The following is a 20526-nucleotide window of genomic DNA, read 5'->3' on the forward strand; positions in this document are numbered from 1 at the left end:
GAAGGGGCTTTCATCTCTCTCCCTCTCTCTCTCAGAACGTCTCGGTGGATTTCCTCCCAAATTACAGGGAGTGACTACACTCCACCTCCCCCGCCTCGCACCGTGCCCGGCTCACCGGAGGGCCTTGGGGGCCAGCGCACCGCTGTCAACGCTCAACGCTGACTCATTAAGAGGAAGTCAGTCGGATGTGTCATTGGACTGGAAATAATAAGGAGGAATAAACTACAAAAGCATTGAAGTATGCATATTATGCACATTGTGTTTCTGCAGGTAAATCTAGTATTGTATATCTGGCAGGGGCTTGTAAATGCATTCTAGGAATTCTTGGCAATGTATTTCTATATCAAATGTGCTGCATCTGAACTGAAGCAGTGACCTGTCCACCACAGTAGCCTTGGTGGATGACAGTTATTGTTATATCTCCTAGTGTGGAGGGACAGGCAAACCTTGGATGAAATCATAAGAGCACCACCAGTGAATGGAACTGGCCTTCATAACATCACACCATCCCAGCACCAGACTAAAGACATCCAGGTATCTGGGAATATAGTGAAGGTGGCAGCTGTGGTTTCCATGGTCCTTTTCTGATCAAGGAGAACCATTGCCCATCACTTCCAAGCGATTACCTCTATACAGTAAGGGATTAGTATTGGGATAGAACAAGACCACGCCAGCAGGCAATCTGTTTTTCAGTTGAAAACTCCCTCGAGGTTTTCCATTATCCCCCTCCATATCCAGCCTGACCTGGAGAGAAAACCTGGCCTTGGAGGGTCAACTCTGTCTAGACGCTCTGCACCCAACCCCCCTCCTTTCCTCCGCCCTCCATCCATCCTGCCTGCGGACACTAGAGGGATGGAAGGATGGAGGGCCGCCCCCCACCTCCTCTCACCTTCAACCTCTCCTTACCTCCCCCTCTCTCTCTATCCCTCCAACCCCTAAGGAACAACACCATCTCTCACTGCCATAATCTTTCCATTTCGCGGCCCTTCCTCTAGGGTTTAGGGGTCTCTAGGTTGAGAGGGAGGGATTTGTCTGAGAATCGACTGTTGCTCTCGCTGGCTGTCCATTTGAGCCGACCTCTGTTGTTATAGATACTAGGCTGGTCAGACAGAGCAAAGAGAAGCCACATCTGGCCACAGCACATAGTTATTATATTAGAGGTTGCCATTTTCAACTTTCAATATCCCCCCGTAATGGTCAGTGTGATCGGTTAAGCTTCTGATACACAATGTGGAGGGAGTTTGGGTCACGGCAAGTCACTGTGATGAATGTGAATCTGTCTTGGATTCTTCCTTTCGGCAGATAGCATTCCCTTCTGTATGAATTCTGCACAGAGTTGGAATGAATACATAGCTAAAATATATATAGCTTGGATGCCTTTTCTGATGATACCTCTCTGACATGTCATTCTAAGGGTATGATTTTCCGCACAAAGGCAGAGGGGCGTACACGGTCAGGTTGGGTTCACACCAGAGGTGATATTAGAAAATCCCACACCAAGATACAATGATGATGGAGAAGACGACGTGACCCGTGTATTTCTACATGGCCGTTGACCATGTATTTCAATTCAGTATGACTTTACAAGCTGAATTCATGGCTCCAAGCCATTATCGTTAAGAATGTGTGCCAATACAATGAGAGGGAAACAAGTTTTACGTCCAAAACAACTTACAGTAGTGAATGCATACATTTATATACTGGTCCCCTGTGGGAATCAAACCCACAACCCTGGCATTGCAAGCGTCATGCGCTACCAACTGAGCCACACGGGAGCCATGACATAACATTCATAACTATAAATTCAATTCAAATTAAAGGTGCTCTCTACTATACTGTAGAATTTGTCCAAAGACATAAGACGTTATTGTCTTTGGTGCCTACCAAAGGGATATCAGATGTATTTTTCCCTGGTAAAATCCTATTTACACACTAGCGCCCGATTCCAGAAGATGGCAACAGGGGGAAGAAAGAAACCAGCTAATTGAATATTCATTAACCTGTGCCTAGGTGTATACAAGACTCTTAACTACTCTTGTTTATGATTTAAGGACTTGTAGCACTGACCTCAGTTTAACACAGCAGCAGATACCAAATTAACCTCTAGCCTCCGCAGGGCTAGCCATGCCCCGCTAACAAGAAACCTGTCTAGACCAAGCTACATGTACTTTATGATTCCTCCTCTCACTGATTCATTCTTCTCTCTTCCTCCCCCCCCAAACACACACAGCCTATGCTCTCTCCTCTGCCTCTCTCCCAATACACACAGCCCATGCTCTCTCCTCTGCCTCTCTCCCAATACACACACACACACACACACACACACACACACACACACACACACACACACACACACACACACACACACACACACACACACACACACACACACACACACACACACACACAGCCCATGATCTCTCCTCTGCCTCTCTCCCAATACACAAGCACATACACATACACACAGCCCATGCTCTCTCCTCTGCCTCTCTCCCAATACACAAGCACATACACATACACACAGCCCATGCTCTCTCCTCTGCCTCTCTCCCAATACACAAGCACATACACATACACACAGCCCATGCTCTCTCCTCTGCCTTTCTCCCAATACACGCACGCATGCACACACACACACTAACACACACACACACACACACACACACACACACACACACACACACACACACACACACACACACACACACACACACACACACAGTCCATGCTCTCTCCTCATCTGTACATTTTTCTATGCCTCTCTCCAATTACACACACACACACACACACACACACAGTCCATGCTCTCTCCTCATCTGTACATTTTTCTATGCCTCTCTCCCAATACACACACACACACACACACACAGTCCATGCTCTCTCCTCATCTGTACATTTTTCTCTGCCTCTCTCCAAATACACACACACACACACACAGTCCATGCTCTCTCCTCATCTGTACATTTTTCTCTGCCTCTCTCCCAATACACACACACACACACACACACACACACACACACACACACACACACACACACACACACACACAGCCCAACACTCTCTCCTCCTCCTCCTTTCCCCACCATATACCCCCCATCCTTCTTCTTCTTCTCCCAAACTCATTTCTCATATACCTCCAAACCTGTGTTGTTTTTGGGTCACGACTCACACCCCAGCATCTCTGGGTTATCAGATGACATACTTTATCTTGGTGAGTGATAATGTACCTTATACAGGGAAAAAAATCACAGGGATCTGAAACATTATCAACAGAATGGGAATCCTCCACTTCCAATAGAGCAATTCTGAGTGTATTGCACCATCCTATGATGAGCGTTATTCTATTGGTGATGGTGAGATAAAATGGATGTGTATGAATCAAATAGTGGTTAGTGGTTGCAGCTACTATGCTCATGCATTTTTAATGAAGTGGTTATAAGTGGCAATGAAAGCATAATGCCCTGCATGTCAGTCGGTCATTATCACAGGGCATAGTATTACAAGGTAATGCAATGCAAATACAGGTATTTTGACTATATATAATGTATTTACATAATAGTGCTGTCTCCATGAAGTGGTTCAAATGACAGTAAAAAAAAACTTTAAGCCTGTATTTTGAAATAATTTATTGCTGATATGCAGATTAGACAGAAGGCCTAGTAGACTGTTTAATGCATGCAAATTAATAAAAGCTTTCACATTATCTCACTCATACATATAATAAAATATCCACCTATTAATTTAATTTTTTGCTGAGAGTTTTCAAAAAATATTTAAAATATACCCTGAAGTAGTAGTGAGAAATCCAAAACGCGGTTTTGAAGACTTATGTTTGTCCATTATTGGATACCGTACACCAGAGCCCGGTAAAAGTAGCTGATTGGCCAAAACACAACAGAAATTATTCTAGCTACGAACGTGAAGTACAGGTGGGTAGCTAGATTGCTAACAAGCTAATGTTAATTCGGTGGATGCCTAACATAACGAAGTAATGATTCGATACGTAATTTTATTTTCAGTACCGTGAAATGTTATGTTACTAGCATATGCATTTTTGTCTATGAAGACTGATTTAATGTGGCTTTTCAGCAAGCTAACTTAATAGCTAGGCCTGTTAGCCACATTAGCCCAGCTAGCGCAGTCATTTCTATGTTTTGCTGGGAAGCTAACTAGCTAGCTACCTGTTCATTAGCAAGCTAGTTAGCCTCCTACATTGGCAAGTATGCATTTTTCATCATGTGCATTCTGCTAATACAGCTATTTAGCATCTTCTCCATGTCAGTAGGATACAGATCTGATGCAACGTTTCCTATGCATTTTGAATCATAAAATAACAATAACTATGTAACATTTTTGTATGTTCCTCTTCCAGACAGAATCATGAGTCTCAGAAAGCAGACCCCCAGTGACTTTCTGAAGCAGATCATTGGCAGACCAGTTGTGGTTAAGCTCAACTCTGGAGTGGATTACAGAGGTAACACTGCACCTTCTATAAGTCACCTAGTTGGCCAGTATGTGATATTTCTAGACTGCCTGTTAACCAAGAACTGCATTTTATTTGTCACATGCGCCAAAAACAATTGGTTGTAGACTTTACCGTGAAACTTTTGCTTAGGAGCCCTTCCCAACAATGCAGAATTAAATAATACAAGAATAACACTATATGCAGGGAGTACCAGAACAATGTGCAGAGGTATGAGGTAGATATGTACATGAACGCGGTAAAGTGACTAGGCATCAGGATCGATAATAAGAGTCAAGTAAATAAGAGTAGCAGCAAATGTAAAAGTGTGTTACAGTAATATTGGTGCTATCCATACTCCACACAGAATGCATTTGATTTCTATGCCTGATCTGATGTTTAAAGATTGCCCATAGACTGTGCCTGTCTGTGCCATTGACTTTAGTTTGTGCATTTTTTTATAGGTGTCCTAGCCTGTCTGGATGGCTATATGAACATTGCAGTGGAGCAGACAGAGGAGTATGTCAATGGCCAGCTGAAGAACAAGTATGGTGACGCCTTCCTGAGAGGAAACAATGGTAAGCGCTCCAGAACTAGACACTTGCTTTTTCTAACTACTTGGTGGCACTTGTGTAGAAGTCAACATGATATTGAATAGCTATGGAGACTGGTATATTACTCCTTCCCATTTATTGTAGTAATTACTTATTTTTGATGATTGCCCATTTCACGTGCTCGTCGGAACTATGAAACTGAAATTTCCGACTTGCTAACTGGTTGAACGCGGCATGTGTACAACTTCAACCAGTTAACAGATCGGAAATGTCAGTTTCCTAGTTCCGACGAGCACGTGAACACGGCAGATATGACTCGTAATTAACTGAGACTTTCCGTTATGACGTTGCCACAGACAGCAGGACGTACCGTAGATAATGCAAGATGAGCACGATACAAGACCTTGCACTCGCAAAAAATCTTGAGTATCTTCATGGGTGGTGACAACAGCATAGAAGTTTAGCCTCGTGCTTCACCCTCTTAGTAGTTAAGGAAGTCCGCGCTATATCTCGCATAATATTATCTGGTTTTGTATCTACATACCATTTTAAGTTTTCACCTTGTCTGTACTAATTATTTCTTATTTCCTTCCTTAGTGTTATACATCAGCACCCAGAAGAGGAAGATGTGATGCAGAGGATTTGTCCCTTTTTTAAATTATTTTTATTATCGCTGACGTTGTTCCAGTTGATTATGTTATATGAGAACCTTGTTTTTCGTATTGTTTAATGTCTCTGAGCTGAAGAGTGTTTAGTTTTTTGTAAAAATGAGAACAATCCAATAAATGTTTTTTTCTAAGTTTAATGTTGTTCCTAGAGTCTGTTTTTCCCCACCTAAATTAAGAGCAAAAGCTTGTGTTTCTTTTGTCGAATGATGACCCTAACATAATTGTAAAATATTATGCACATATATTGTATACTTATATATTGAAGTATCAGTATATAGTACATCTATACTCCCCTACTTGAGTATTGAAGTATTTTCATTTTATATTGAAGGAATAAAGACTTTCCTTCCTTGGTTCCTTTTTTAAAATACATTTTATTTCACCTTTATTTAACCAGGTAGGCTAGTTGAGAACAAGTTCTCATTTGCAACTGCGACCTGGCCAAGATAAAGCATAGCAGTGTGAACAGACAACAGAGTTACACATGGAGTAAACAATTAACAAGTCAATAACACAGGAAAAGAATAGTCTATATACAGTGCCGTGCGAAAGTATTCGGCCCCCTTGAACTTTGCGACCTTTTGCCACATTTCAGGCTTCAAACATAAAGATATAAAACTGTATTTTTTGTGAAGAATCAACAAGTGGGACATTTATTGGATATTTCAAACTTTTTTAACAAATCAAAAACTGAAAAATTGGGCGTGCAAAATTATTTAGCCCCTTTCAGTGCAGCAAACTATCTCCAGAAGTTCAGTGAGTATCTCTGAATGATCCAATGTTGACCTAAATGACTAATGATGATAAATACAATCCACCTGTGTGTAATCAAGTCTCCGTATAAATGCACCTGCACTGTGATAGTCTCAGAGGTCCGTTAAAAGCGCAGAGAGCATCATGAAGAACAAGGAACACACCAGGCAGGTCCGAGATACTGTTGTGAGAAGTTTAAAGCCGGATTTGGATACCAAAAGATTTCCCAAGGTTTAAAAATCCCAAGGAGCACTGTGCAAGCGATAATATTGAAATGGAAGGAGTATCAGACCACTGCAAATATACCAAAGACCTGGCCGTCCCTCTAAACTTTCAGCTCATACAAGGAGAAGACTGATCAGAGATGCAGCCAAGAGGCCCATGATCACTCTGGATGAACTGCAGAGATCTACAGCTGAGGTGGGAGACTCTGTCCATAGGACAAAAATCAGTCGTATATTGCACAAATCTGGCCTTTATGGAAGAGTGGCAAGAAGAAAGCCATTTCTTAAAGATATCCATAAAAAGTGTTGTTTAAAGTTTGCCACAAGCCACCTGGGAGACACACCAAACATGTGGAAGAAGGTGCTCTGGTCAGATGAAACCAAAATTGAACTTTTTGGCAACAATGCAAAACGTTATGTTTGGCGTAAAAGCAACACAGCTCATCACCCTGAACACCCTATCCCCACTGTCAAACATGGTGGTGGCAGCATCATGGTTTGGGCCTGCTTTTCTTCAGCAGGGACAGGGAAGATGGTTAAAATTGATGGGAAGATGGATGGAGCCAAATACAGGACCATTCTGGAAGAAGACCTGATGGAGTCTGCAAAAGACCTGAGACTGGGACGGAGATTTGTCTTCCAACAAGACAATGATATAAAACATAAAGCAAAATCTACAATGGAATGGTTCAAAAATAAACATATCCAGGTGTTAGAATGGCCAAGTCAAAGTCCAGACCTGAATCCAATCGAGAATCTGTGGAAAGAACTGAAAACTGCTGTTCAACAATGCTCTCCATCCAACCTCACTGAGCTTGAGCTGTTTTGCTAGGCGGAATGGGAAAAAATTTCAGTTTCTCAATGTGCAAAACTGATAGAGACATACCCCAAGTGACTTACAGCTGTAATCGCAGCAAAAGGTGGCGCTACAAAGTATTAACTTAAGGGGGCTGAATAATTTTGCACTCCCAATTTTTCAGTTTTTGATTTGTTAAAAAAGTTTGAAATATCCAATAAATGTCGTTCCACTTCATGATTGTGTCCCACTTGTTGATTCTTCACGAAAAAATACAGTTTTATATCTTTATGTTTGAAGCCTGAAATGTGGCAAAAGGTCGCAAAGTTCAAGGGGGCCGAATACTTTCGCAAGGCACTGTACATTGTGTGCAAAAGGCATGAGGAGGTAGGCATATAATTACAATTTTGCAGATTAACACTGGAGTGATAAATGATCAGATGGTCATGTACAGGTAGAGATATTGGTGTGCAAAAGAGCAGAAAAGTACATAAATAAAAACAGTATGGGGATGAGGTAGGTAAAAATGGGTGGGCTATTTACCGATAGACTATGTATAGCTGCAGCGATCAGTTAGCTGCTCAGATAGCAGATGTTTGAAGTTGGTGAGGGAGACCTGACCTGTGGAGGCTGGTTGAACATGAGCAGTGATTCTTCTAGATAACATTCTCCAGTCAGTCCTATATGATGACGAAGCTTAAAGCGATACTGATGGAGTGTATTTCAGCTTCAATCTCGTAAATCACTGTGTCCTCTTGAGCCCTGCCAGCTTCCAATAACATAGAGACCATAAAGCACTGGGCACACGATACGGGAAGGTATTCATTCACAATATAACTTATGTCTCATTCTCCTTCAATGTTATGAGACAGATTATACAGGATACACTTACCTGAAGGGCTGCATTCATCACTATCAGTCTATACGGTATATGATAAGTCTTAATCATGATTGGTTCAACGTGTGGGTGGAGTCTGAGCATGGTCAATTGACTTCTGGCATTTTCTCAATTACCAATCAAAACCAGCCATTATGGAGAAGCAAAATAGTGATGCCTGTCTACAAGTGGTCCCCCCTGAAGGCTATGTCAGATTCTATTAACATGTAAACAGATCTGTCATAGTAGCTGCCTGTTTGCTGTTTGCCTCTGGTAGTGGATAGATGGTTAATGGGAGGTGTGATTACTGAATGTGATACAGCCTGTTGGTGTTCTGTCTAGTGTGGCAGGTGATTGGATTGCTCACGACCTGCACACACAAAGTATCTCTCTTTCAGCACACTCACACACAGGTTTCTTTGCTCCTCAAACACATGAACCCCACATAACTACAAGATGGATAGATGCTTTTGTTCTCAATAAGTTGTCTGTTTACCCTCCCCTCAGTTGATTCCCGCTGCCTACCTCCTGAAACACCATGCATAACGTGTGCAAAGATGTGGATGTTTAACCCATTTAGGTCATCTGTACTAGTCATTTAGCCAATGTGTTCAAGCCAAACGTAACGTAACGTCATTATGCTGATAAGAACGTAATGAATATATGATTCATTAGGATTCAACTGATTGTGGTGGTTTGGGGGAGGGAGAAATTGCAGGGCCTTGTTTTCCACCCTATACATGCGCACTCTGGCCTCTGCTAGGAGACAAAAGACTGCCAAGGTCAGGTCTGACTTCAGGATGAAGGACGCATTATTGATCAAACTCCCTCTGCCGAGCCGCGACTGGAGCGAGTGAGAGGGGAGAGACGGGGGCTCGCTGCAGAGCGCACACACACTGATACAGACACACACACACACATTGACACAGACACGCTTAGAATCATTATGGCAGCTAGCGAGGTTAGCGCAGGCAAATATTTACCTAGTGGAATCATAACGGAGCTGCTGGCTGTGCGGCCTCGCAGGAAGCCCAATTAATCCTGTTCACAGTAATGACCTGGTGGCAGACCTCACGCTATTGTACTGCTATTGGCCCGTACTGTTCAGACACACACTCCCGAGTATGCTGCCCTAACCCAGTGTGTGTATGTGTCTAGCAGTGTGTGTGTATGTATCTAGCAGTGTGTGTGTATGTGTCTAGCAGTGTGTGTGTATGTGTCTAGCTGTGTGTGTATGTGTCTAGCAGTGTGTGTGTATGTGTCTAGCAGTGTGTGTGTATGTGTCTAGCTGTGTGTGTATATGAGTATATATGTACATGTATTGGTGTCAGGCAGTCTACTTTTTCAACTGCACATTTACCTTTGTAACCCCTAGAATAAAGAGTTGAACGATAACATGTCAGTCCTCTCTCAGTGTGGGTCTGCATTGGGGTTTTGTATCAAACACACCTATTCTGTCCACCTTGCCTATTAAAGGGTGCTGCAGCGGTGAACACACACACACTCTCTGTCACACTCTCTCTCTGTCTCTCTGTCACACACTCTCACTCTCTCTCTTGCTGTCATTCTCTCCCTCTGCCACACTCTTTCTCTGTCCCTCTCTCTCTCTCTCTCTCTCTCTCTGTCACTCTCTCTATCACACTAACCTTGTTACTGAGGACTCAAAGTCTTACAGCACCACCAGCTGCCAAAGCCTATAACTACATGAGAGAGAGAGAGAGAAAGAGACAGGGCGATAGCATGACCCTGACTGATCACACTGCAGCACTGTCTATCGTCAGGATCAAATAGACGAGGACAACCATAGAAACCCATAAGGATAACCTGGTATCACTTTGTTCAGGTTATGCTGCCTGGATACTTGTCCTCAAATTGGGCAAGGAGGTGTTAGTGACTTTTCACATTTCATGTGTTGTTCATGTTTTTGTTTGCAACATTTATGGATGTCTGAATTGGAGGCCTGTTTTGTTTTGTTGATGTCGTAAAAATGACAATGTATGATTTAAATACTGCACACAACACCATCAAGGTGTGTGTGTGTGTGTGTGTGTGTGTGTGTGTGTGTGTGTGTGTGTGTGTGTGTGTGTGTGTGTGTGTGTGTGTGTGTGTGTGTGTGTGTGTGTGTGTGTGTGTGTGTGTGTGTGTGTGTGTGTATAAAAAACAACCCTAAGGCATGGGAAAGGGATCTGGGCTTTGTCCTGTGTGAACTTGACCTGTCTTTAACCACTATACCCCCCCCCCCCTGTCTTAACCCCTAACTGCCTGCCTGTCATGTGTACGGGGCCTCTCTCTTGTCTTCCGTTCCACTCCAGGGTCAGGGGTCAGAGGTTAATGGTTACACTGGAACAATCGCCTCAGATCCAGTTTCCAAGTTCAGGGAAAATGCAGTCATTTAGTTAGTGTTGGTCAACCATACTTGCTGAAGGCCATGCTCTGCCCAACATGCTGTTTCTTTATAAAATCAAATAGTTCATGTAAATGTTTGGCACATTAAAGTGGTTTAGAATGCAATAGTGTGTTAGCAATACACATGGATTTTTTTCACAACACAATGTTAAACCTTAATATTTATTACATGAGAAAGTTCACTCCAAAAGCAAACTCAAGTACTTCAGAACACCAGGCTCAAATTCCAGTAGTGTTTTGATTCTGATTGAGTCGGAGGCCGAGACCCTGGACCCACCATCCCAAACCTCTTAATTTAGCCCGGCAGCTAGCATAGCCATATACACAGTCAACCTTGGTCAGGAATGTGACCTCTGACCTTCTTATCTGAAAGGAGTTATTCCTAGCCCCGGGGCACGGGTGCTGTGATTTATCCTGGCCCCAAATGGCAACAGTGTGAAGCTGGTCTGAGCAGGGTGAGGAGAGAAGGTCCCCTTCAGAAGAAGGCCATGGGGCATATACCCACAATGCACTTCACTGACATACATGCTCCCACTGTTGTTAACCCTAAAGGGCCTACAGTGCACAGACCACTGTTAGTCCATATATAGTAGTAATCAAATTGTGTTGTGCTATGAGCCAAACGGTAAACAAAGCCTATGTCTTGAGTTGTGACCCACCATCTGGGAAACACATATGTAGTCCACTGCCCTGCTGGTGAGAGTCAGACACCATTGGGCCATGTGTAGATTAGGGTTAGAGTCAGACACCATGTGTAGGGTTAGAGTCAGAGACCATGTGTAGGATTAGGGTTAGAGTCAGACACCATTGGGCCATGTGTAGATTAGGGTTAGAGTGAGAGACCATGTGTAGGGTTAGGGTTAGAGTCAGACACCATGTGTAGGGTTAGGGTTAGAGTCAGACACCATGTGTAGGGTTAGGGTTAGATTCAGACACCATGTGTAGGGTTAGGGTTAGATTCAGACACCATGTGTAGGGTTAGGGTTAGAGTCAGACACCATGTGTAGGGTTAGGGTTAGAGTCAGACACCATGTGTAGGGTTAGGGTTAGAGTCAGACACCATGTGTAGGGTTAGGGTTAGATTCAGACACCATGTGTAGGGTTAGGGTTAGAGTCAGACACCATGTGTAGGGTTAGGATTAGAGTCAGACACCATGTGTAGGGTTAGAGTCAGACACCATGTGTAGGGTTAGGGTTAGAGTCAAACACCGTGTGTAGGGTTAGGGTTAGAGTCAGACACCATGTGTAGGGTTAGAGTCAGAGACCATGTGTAGGGTTGGGGTTAGAGTCAGACACCATGTGTAGGGTTAGGGTTAGAGTCAGACACCATGTATAGGGTTAGAGTCAGACACCATGTGTAGGGTTAGGGTTAGATTCAGACACCATGTGTAGGGTTAGGGTTAGAGTCAGACACCATGTGTAGGGTTAGTGTTAGATTCAGACACCATGTGTAGGGTTAGGGTTAGAGTCAGACACCATGTGTAGGGTTAGGGTTAGATTCAGACACCATGTGTAGGGTTAGGGTTAGAGTCAGACACCATGTGTAGGGTTAGGATTAGAGTCAGACACCATGTGTAGGGTTAGAGTCAGACACCATGTGTAGGGTTAGGGTTAGAGTCAAACACCGTGTGTAGGGTTAGGGTTAGAGTCAGACACCATGTGTAGGGTTAGAGTCAGAGACCATGTGTAGGGTTAGGGTTAGAGTCAGACACCATGTGTAGGGTTAGGGTTAGAGTCAGACACCATGTATAGGGTTAGAGTCAGACACCATGTGTAGGGTTACGGTTAGAGTCAGACACCATGTGTAGGGTTAGGGTTAGATTCAGACACCATGTGTAGGGTTAGGGTTAGAGTCAGACACCATGTGTAGGGTTAGAGGCCGATACCATGTGTAGGGTTAGGGTTAGAGTCAGAGACCATGTATAGGGTTAGGGTTAGAGTCAGACACCATGTGTAGGGTTAGGGTTAGAGTCAGACACCATGTGTAGGGTTAGGGTTAGAGGCCGATACCATGTGTAGGGTTCCTCCCCCCTCCTCCCTCTCTGCAGATGACTTCGTCAACCATTTTGAAAAGAAGGTCGACGACATCCGATCCTTGTTTGCTAAGTCAAACGACACCGCTGGTTCTGATCACACTGCCCTACCCTGTGCTCTGACCTCTTTCTCCCCTCTCTCTCCAGATGAAATCTCGCTTCTTGTGACCCGCTTGACCCTATCCCCTCCTCTCTTCTCCAGACCATTTCCGGAGACCTTCTCCCTTACCTCACCTCGCTCATCAACTCATCCCTGACCGCTGGCTACGTCCCTTCCGTCTTCAAGAGAGCGAGAGTTGCACCCCTTCTGAAAAAACCTACACTCGATCCCTCCGATGTCAACAACTACAGACCAGTATCCCTTCTTTCTTTTCTCTCCAAAACTCTTGAACGTGCCGTCCTTGGCCAGCTCTCCCACTATCTCTCTCAGAATGACCTTCTTGATCCAAATCAGTCAGGTTTCAAGACTAGTCATTCAACTGAGACTGCTCTTCTCTGTATCACGGAGGCGCTCCGCACTGCTAAAGCTAACTCTCTCTCCTCTGCTCTCATCTTTCTAGACCTATCGGCTGCCTTCGACACTGTGAACCATCAGATCCTCCTCTCCACCCTCTCCGAGTTGGGCATCTCCGGTGCGGCCCACGCTTGGATTGCGTCCTACCTGACAGGTCGCTCCTACCAGGTGGCGTGGCGAGAATCTGTCTCCTCGCCACGCGCTCTTACCACTGGTGTCCCCCAGGGCTCTGTTCTAGGCCCTCTCCTATTTTCGCTATACACCAAGTCACTTGGCTCTGTCATAACCTCACATGGTCTCTCCTATCATTGCTATGCAGACGACACACAATTAATCTTCTCCTTTCCCCCTTCTGATGACCAGGTGGCGAATCGCATCTCTGCATGTCTGGCAGACATATCAGTGTGGATGACGGATCACCACCTCAAGCTGAACCTCGGCAAGACGGAGCTGCTCTTCCTCCCGGGGAAGGACTGCCCGTTCCATGATCTCGCCATCATGGTTGACAACTCCATTGTGTCCTCCTCCCAGAGCGCTAAGAACCTTGGCGTGATCCTGGACAACACCCTGTCGTTCTCAACTAACATCAAGGCGGTGGCCCGTTCCTGTAGGTTCATGCTCTACAACATCCGCAGAGTACGACCCTGCCTCACACAGGAAGCGGCGCAGGTCCTAATCCAGGCACTTGTCATCTCCCGTCTGGATTACTGCAACTCGCTGTTGGCTGGGCTCCCTGCCTGTGCCATTAAACCCCTACAACTCATCCAGAACGCCGCAGCCCGTCTGGTGTTCAACCTTCCCAAGTTCTCTCACGTCACCCCGCTCCTCCGCTCTCTCCACTGGCTTCCAGTTGAAGCTCGCATCCGCTACAAGACCATGGTGCTTGCCTAAGGAGCTGTGAGGGGAACGGCACCGCAGTACCTCCAGGCTCTGATCAGGCCCTACACCCAAACAAGGGCACTGCGTTCATCCACCTCTGGCCTGCTCGCCTCCCTACCACTGAGGAAGTACAGTTCCCGCTCAGCCCAGTCAAAACTGTTCGCTGCTCTGGCCCCCCAATGGTGGAACAAACTCCCTCACGACGCCAGGACAGCGGAGTCAATCACCACCTTCCGGAGACACCTGAAACCCCACCTCTTCAAGGAATACCTAGGATAGGATAAAGCAATCCTTCTCACCCCCCCCTTAAATGATTTAGATGCACTATTGTAAAGTGGCTGTTCCACTGATGTCAGAAGGTGAATTCACCAATTTGTAAGTCGCTCTGGATAAGAGCGTCTGCTAAATGACTTAAATGTAAATGTAAATGTAGAGTCAGACACCATGTGTAGGGTTAGGGTTAGAGTCAGACACCATGTGTAGGGTTAGGGTTAGAGTCAGAGACCATGTATAGGGTTAGGGTTAGAGTCAGACACCATGTGTAGGGTTAGGGTTAGAGGCCGACACCATGTGTAGGGTTAGAGGCCGACACCATGTGTAGGGTTAGAGTCAGACACCATGTGTAGGGTTAGAGTCAGACACCATGTATAGGGTTAGAGTCAGACACCATGTGTAGGGTTAGGGTTAGTGTCAGACACCATGTGTAGGCTACTGTGTGTGTGTGAACCTCTCATATGTGTGCTTAGACGTCATTAGTCTGTCCTAACGAGCCTGAGTTAACGAGCTGTACCATGCCCTGCCCACGGAACTGGGACACGCGATGGTGGGGGGTCGGTTAAGGCGCCGCACCACTGCACCTGGCCGGCCCACTTCCTACTGCTCCGAGCACCACCCTGCGCAGCACCATTTAACGTCCCCCCAAACCTTCTAAAGTGGCATTTACACCTGCGCTGCTAATACATTTAAAGGGAAGGTCTTAACAGTACATCTGCGTAACAGTGGCATCTGTACGGTTTGTAGTTATATCAGTGGAGGCTGCTGAGGGGAGGACGGCTCATAAAAATAGGGAACGGCATCAAACACATGGAAACCATGGAAACCACATGTTTGATGTATTTGATACCATTCCATCAATTCCTCTCCAGTCATTGACACGAGCCCGTCCTCCCCAATTAAGGTGCACCAGCCTCCTGTGACTTCCATCATATCCTCTTTGCATTGACCATGCTAGTGTCATATTACAACAATTGTATATCCTGTCTTGTCCTGTCCTGCACTGTCCTGTTGCCCACCTGTCTCCCTCGCTGTGCGTTCTGAGATTTCCATGAAACCCAAACTAACCCCACTTAACGGTACATCTGAGTAACAGTGGCGCGGTGGCCTTGTCAAACAGTACGCAGGTTATGTCTTCCTCTCCTTTCTCCTCTTTCCATTTCGGGTTACAACAGTACAATACATCCTGTTCTGTCCACCACCAGTCTCTCCCAGTTGCATTTGGAGATTTGCAATTTGCATGAAACACAAACTAACCCTGCTCTCAGGCAATTAGCCTCCATTACAACACGCTTCCGCGTGCCAATTTGTCCGCCACCGAAGGTAATGCAGAGTGTCTCTGGCAAGATCCCAACATGGTAATGGAATTGTTTGATGGACGCAAGAGTCTTTTGTTGTTCTTTCCCTACTCGAAGTAAACGGCTGTAGTGTGTGGTGTGTGTGTAGTGTGTGTAGTGTGTGTGTGGTGTGTGTGTAGTGTGTGTAGTGTGTGTGTGGTGTGTAGTGTGTGTGTGTAGTGTGTGGTGTGTGTGTAGTGTGTGTAGTGTGTGTGTGGTGTGTGTGTAGTGTGTGTAGTGTGTGTGTGGTGTGTAGTGTGTGTGTGTAGTGTGTGTGTGTGTGTGTAGTGTGTGTGTGTGTGTAGTGTGTGTGTGGTGTGTGTGTAGTGTAGTGTGTGTGAGTGTGTCAGCTGTGTGGTGTCACTGGGTGAGCCGTCGAGGTAGAGGAGTTCAGGGGACATTGGCTGTGCGATCAGGAATCATTGGATGACCCTTGACCTCTGCTGGAGGGAGAGGCAAGATGGAAGGTTAACACTCACTCTCAGTATCTGAGCATTCTTTCTTTTACTTTCTCTATCAAAGTGTTCTTTTCAGGGTCTGATTTTGGAACCCAGCTTAGTCTTAGATCATTGTGAAACGACTCCCCTTCAGCGATCTGACTGCTTTCATGTTTCATAGTGGTAGTTTAATGGAACTGTACAGAACACGGAAGGTTTCATTTCAAGGCCATGAGCCATTTAGATGAACACCCTCCTCCTCATTTGAATATATGATAAATGACTTTGTATATGACATATTTCTGTTTGATAAACAGTATAATGTCCCATCGAGTTACTTACTAATGGGATTGTTTGGAGACGTTATGATGCAATGCCTTAGAGAGCCTGTGTTTGTGTGTGCGAGCGTGAGAGAGAAAGAGAAGAGAGAGAGAGAGGGAGAGTGTATGTCTGGGTGGGCGGACGGGCAGGTTAGAGTATGTGTGTGTGTGCCAGTGTGTGACACTGAGAGAAGCTCATCGGCCTGACTCAGTGCACTCTGCCCAGCTCAGAGAGAAGCTGTGATATTGCTCAAGGGTAAATCCAGACAGAAGAGTTATGACTTCAGCCCATCTCTGGCCATCAGGGAGGTCAAGCATGCCACAAACACACACACACACACACACACACACACACACACACACACACACACACACACACACACACACACACACACACACACACACACACACACACACACACACACACACACACACACACACACACACACACACACACACACACGCGTTTTGCTCTCTGGACTCGTGCCAGTCCCAGAGCCAGGGCACTGTCATAAACACAATTAAAGGCTCTCAGACCTGGGCCGACGCTGGGTCCCTCATCCCTCCACTCTCTCCCTGTGTCACTGCCTATTACAGGGACAGCAAGGCAGGATGTGTGTGTGTGTGTGTGTGTGTGTGTGTGTGTGTGTGTGTGTGTGTGTGTGTGTGTGTGCGCGCACCAGGCAGGGAGGCAGAGGCACCTATCAGATAAAGATATGATTCCAATAAACCAAAACAAGAGGTTGTTAAATTCAATGTGACTCCCACCCAGGTTTGGGCACTTATGTTGTTTTTACTGGTGTGTCACTTTGAGAGCTTTAACGAGCGTCAGAGGAGCGAAGAAGGGGTTGCTGGGTCCTTCTATCACCTAGGCCCAGTTCCAAATGGCACCCTAGTCCCTACATAGTGCACAAATTTTGACCAAACCCCTTGGGCCCTGGTCAAAAGCCCTGGTCAGAAGGAGTGCACTATAAATGGTATAGGGTGCAATTTGGGATGCAAACGAGTCAGACTGGAGGACAAGGACCTGCCAGGGACGGACCAATAGGGACGGGAGACACCAGTTTTACAGGAAACACACACAGGTAACACCCCCAGCCCAGGACGCTTGATAGACTTTTATAAACTGTCTGCCACTCTAGAAGTGAAGGGCCTGAGACGTTTAGGTATCATACATTACAAGCTCTGCTGTCAAATCTATGCTGAAGTCACCTTAACGTCTCACCTTAATTGAAGTGACTACTGCGAGGCTGAATATGTTAATGTAAGAGGCCTCACTATTGCTAGCTTGCCAGTTCGACATCAAGTTAAAGCTGTCAAGTGAGGTTATGTACGTCCACACGTCCCATTACTTGGATGATTCAAAGTCCTTCACCTCTTGATTGCTGTGTTGCTGACTGGCCACTCTGTTCAAAACTAAGGCCCTTCTGCCATCTTGTGGTGAATGTTGGTACTACCACCAGTTACTATTGGCGTCACTGGCGTGCCTGCTGGGCTCCACGGACCCTCTTGTTCCATTTTAATTGACCTGGATCTGTTCCTTTCCTCTGCTGTAAAGAAAGAGGTGCCTGGAGACTGAGAATCCTGTCAGCTCGGCCCGCAGCAATTCCCACAGCCCAAAACTGGTCCCCTTACTTCCAAGATCCACTGTTGGATGCAGGGGAATTAATCATTTACAAGACCTGGGTGCTGCAATGCCTCACAATGAATAATTAACAAAAATATGCATTTCAGATAGATAATAGAGTTAGGAATTTGTATACATTTCAATGTACTGTAAATTCCTTAAAGATAACACTTTTGCATATATTTGCGCTGGCTTGTACATGGGTTATGTGTAAAGACTCATTTTTGAACAAAGAAATGGTAAAATATACATTTTAATATTTCACACTGCATATTTCACAGTAGTTAAACATAGAGAATGAGCGATATCTTTTTGTGAGAACTAGAAACTAGAACAAATGGGAGACATGCTCATTTGAGCACGACACAAAAAGGAAAGGCAACTACCATCTGATATATATATATATATATATATATATATATATATATATATATATATATATATATATATATATATATTAATGATGTCTGTCTAGGCCTTGGGATTTGCATGTGAACGAGTTCTGTTCACATTGTTATTAACTCAACGCAATCAATATTCTAAATCATTTAACAGAGACCTTTCAATCATAACATCTTGGTTTATAGATTCATTTTCAAAACACAGCCAGACATCAAAACATTGTATTTAATAAATCATACCACTGACTTTAGCGTATTTCTTTAGCGTATTTCTATCGAAGTAGATCATTCATAAAAATCGACAAACATATTTCCTCAATACATTGACTATGGGTTTAATACTGAGAGAGCGTGTCATTAAATACCTGAACAACCTCACCTGTAGATACCTACAACAACAGACAACTCTTCCACACTATCCACATCTGCATACGATTTAAAATGAAGTCATGTATTGGGCATATTCTAAATGATATGCTAATGTTGACATCGGAACATTCCACTTGATTCTTCTGGTTCTTCCTCTAGTCTATAGCTTGTCCATGTATAGCTATGAATCACATGTTATAATGAACAGTGGTGGAAAAAGTACTCAGTTGTCATACTTGAGTAAAAGTAAAGATACCTTAATAGAAAGAGACTCAAGTAAAAGTGAAAGTCACCCAGTAAAATACTACATGAGTAAAAGTCTAAAAGTATTTGGTTTTAAATATACTTACAGATCAAAAGTAAATGGAATTGCTAAAATGTACTTAAGAATCAAAAGTAAAAGTAGAAGTAGAAGTATAAACCATTTCAAATTCCTTATATTAAGCAAACCAGATGGCACAATTTAATTTTTATATTTATTTACAGATAGCCAGAGGCACACTCCAGCACTCAGATCATTTACAAACGAAGCATTTGTGTTTAGTGAGTCCGCCAGATCAGAGGAAGTAGGGATCACTAGGGATGTTCTCTTGATAAGTGTGTGAATTGGACCCTTGTCCTGTCAAAATGTAACGGGAACTTTTGGGTGTCAGAGAAAATATATGGAGTAAAAAGTACATTAGTTTCTTTAGGTATGTAGTGAAGTAAAATTCAAAGTTGCCAAAAATATAAATAGTGAAATAAAGTACAGATACCCCAATAAACTACTTAAGTAGTACTTTAAAGTATTTTTACTTAAGCACTTTACACCACTGATAAAGTTGTCCAAGTATAGAAACAGTATGAATCACAAGTTCCTGTAATGAATCACAAGTTGTCCATGTATAGAAACAGTATGAATCACAAGTTCCTGTAATGAATCACAAGTTGTCCATGTATAGAAACAGTATGAATCACAAGTTCCTGTAATGAATCACAACTTGTCCAAGTATAGAAACAGTATGAATCACAAGTTCCTGTAATGAATCACAACTTGTCCAAGTATAGAAACAGTATGAATCACACCTTCCTGTAATGTATCACAACTTGTCCATGTATAGAAACAGTATGAATCACAAGTTCCTGTAATGAATCACAAGTTGTCCATGTATAGAAACAGTATGAATCATAAGTTCCTGTAATGAATCACAAGTTGTCCATGTATAGAAACAGTATGAATCACAAGTTCCTGTAATGAATCACAACTTATCCATGTATAGAAACAGTATGAATCACACCTTCCTGTAATGTATCACAACTTGTCCATGTATAGAAACAGTATGAATCATAAGTTCCTATAGTGAATCACAATTTGTCCAAGTATAGAAACAGTATGAATCATAAGTTCCTATAGTGAATCACAAGTTGTCCATGTATAGAAACAGTATGAATCACAAGTTCCTGTAATGAATCACAACTTATCCATGTATAGAAACAGTATGAATCATAAGTTCCTGTAATGAATCACAACTTGTCCATGTATAGAAACAGTATGAATCATAAGTTCCTATAGTGAATCACAATTTGTCCAAGTATAGAAACAGTATGAATCCCAAC

The 20526-nt window shown here is 44.0% G+C and overlaps 1 protein-coding gene across 3 annotated transcripts; it reads left to right on the forward strand.

The window, feature by feature from the left end:
* The first annotated feature begins 3848 nt into the window (after nucleotides 1-3848).
* Nucleotides 3849-5821, forward strand: LOC135507309 (U6 snRNA-associated Sm-like protein LSm6). 3 transcript variants are annotated; one of them, XM_064926873.1, is made up of 4 exons: nucleotides 3849-3929; nucleotides 4373-4474; nucleotides 4927-5040; nucleotides 5614-5821. In XM_064926873.1, the coding sequence occupies exons 2-4, from the start codon at nucleotides 4381-4383 to the stop codon at nucleotides 5646-5648; spliced, it is 243 nt and encodes an 80-aa protein (XP_064782945.1). In that variant the 5' UTR covers nucleotides 3849-3929; nucleotides 4373-4380; the 3' UTR covers nucleotides 5649-5821. The 3 variants fall into 3 exon arrangements, with proteins under 3 accessions (XP_064782945.1, XP_064782946.1, XP_064782947.1); XM_064926874.1 differs by having other exon boundaries at nucleotides 3885-3929; nucleotides 4377-4474; XM_064926875.1 differs by having other exon boundaries at nucleotides 3909-3988.
* Nucleotides 5822-20526: the final 14705 nt, after the last annotated feature.

The sequence above is a fragment of the Oncorhynchus masou genome, chromosome 21 (assembly GCF_036934945.1).
Source record: "Oncorhynchus masou masou isolate Uvic2021 chromosome 21, UVic_Omas_1.1, whole genome shotgun sequence".
Lineage (NCBI taxonomy): Eukaryota > Metazoa > Chordata > Actinopteri > Salmoniformes > Salmonidae > Oncorhynchus > Oncorhynchus masou.

Coding starts and splice junctions, on each gene's coding strand:
- LOC135507309 (XM_064926873.1), top strand. CDS start 4,381: ATGAGTCTCAGAAAGCAGACCCCCAGTGACTTTCTGAAGCAGATCATT. Junction 4,475..4,926: donor CTCTGGAGTGGATTACAGAG/GTAACACTGCAC, acceptor ATTTTTTTATAG/GTGTCCTAGCCTGTCTGGAT. Junction 5,041..5,613: donor CTTCCTGAGAGGAAACAATG/GTAAGCGCTCCA, acceptor TTCCTTCCTTAG/TGTTATACATCAGCACCCAG.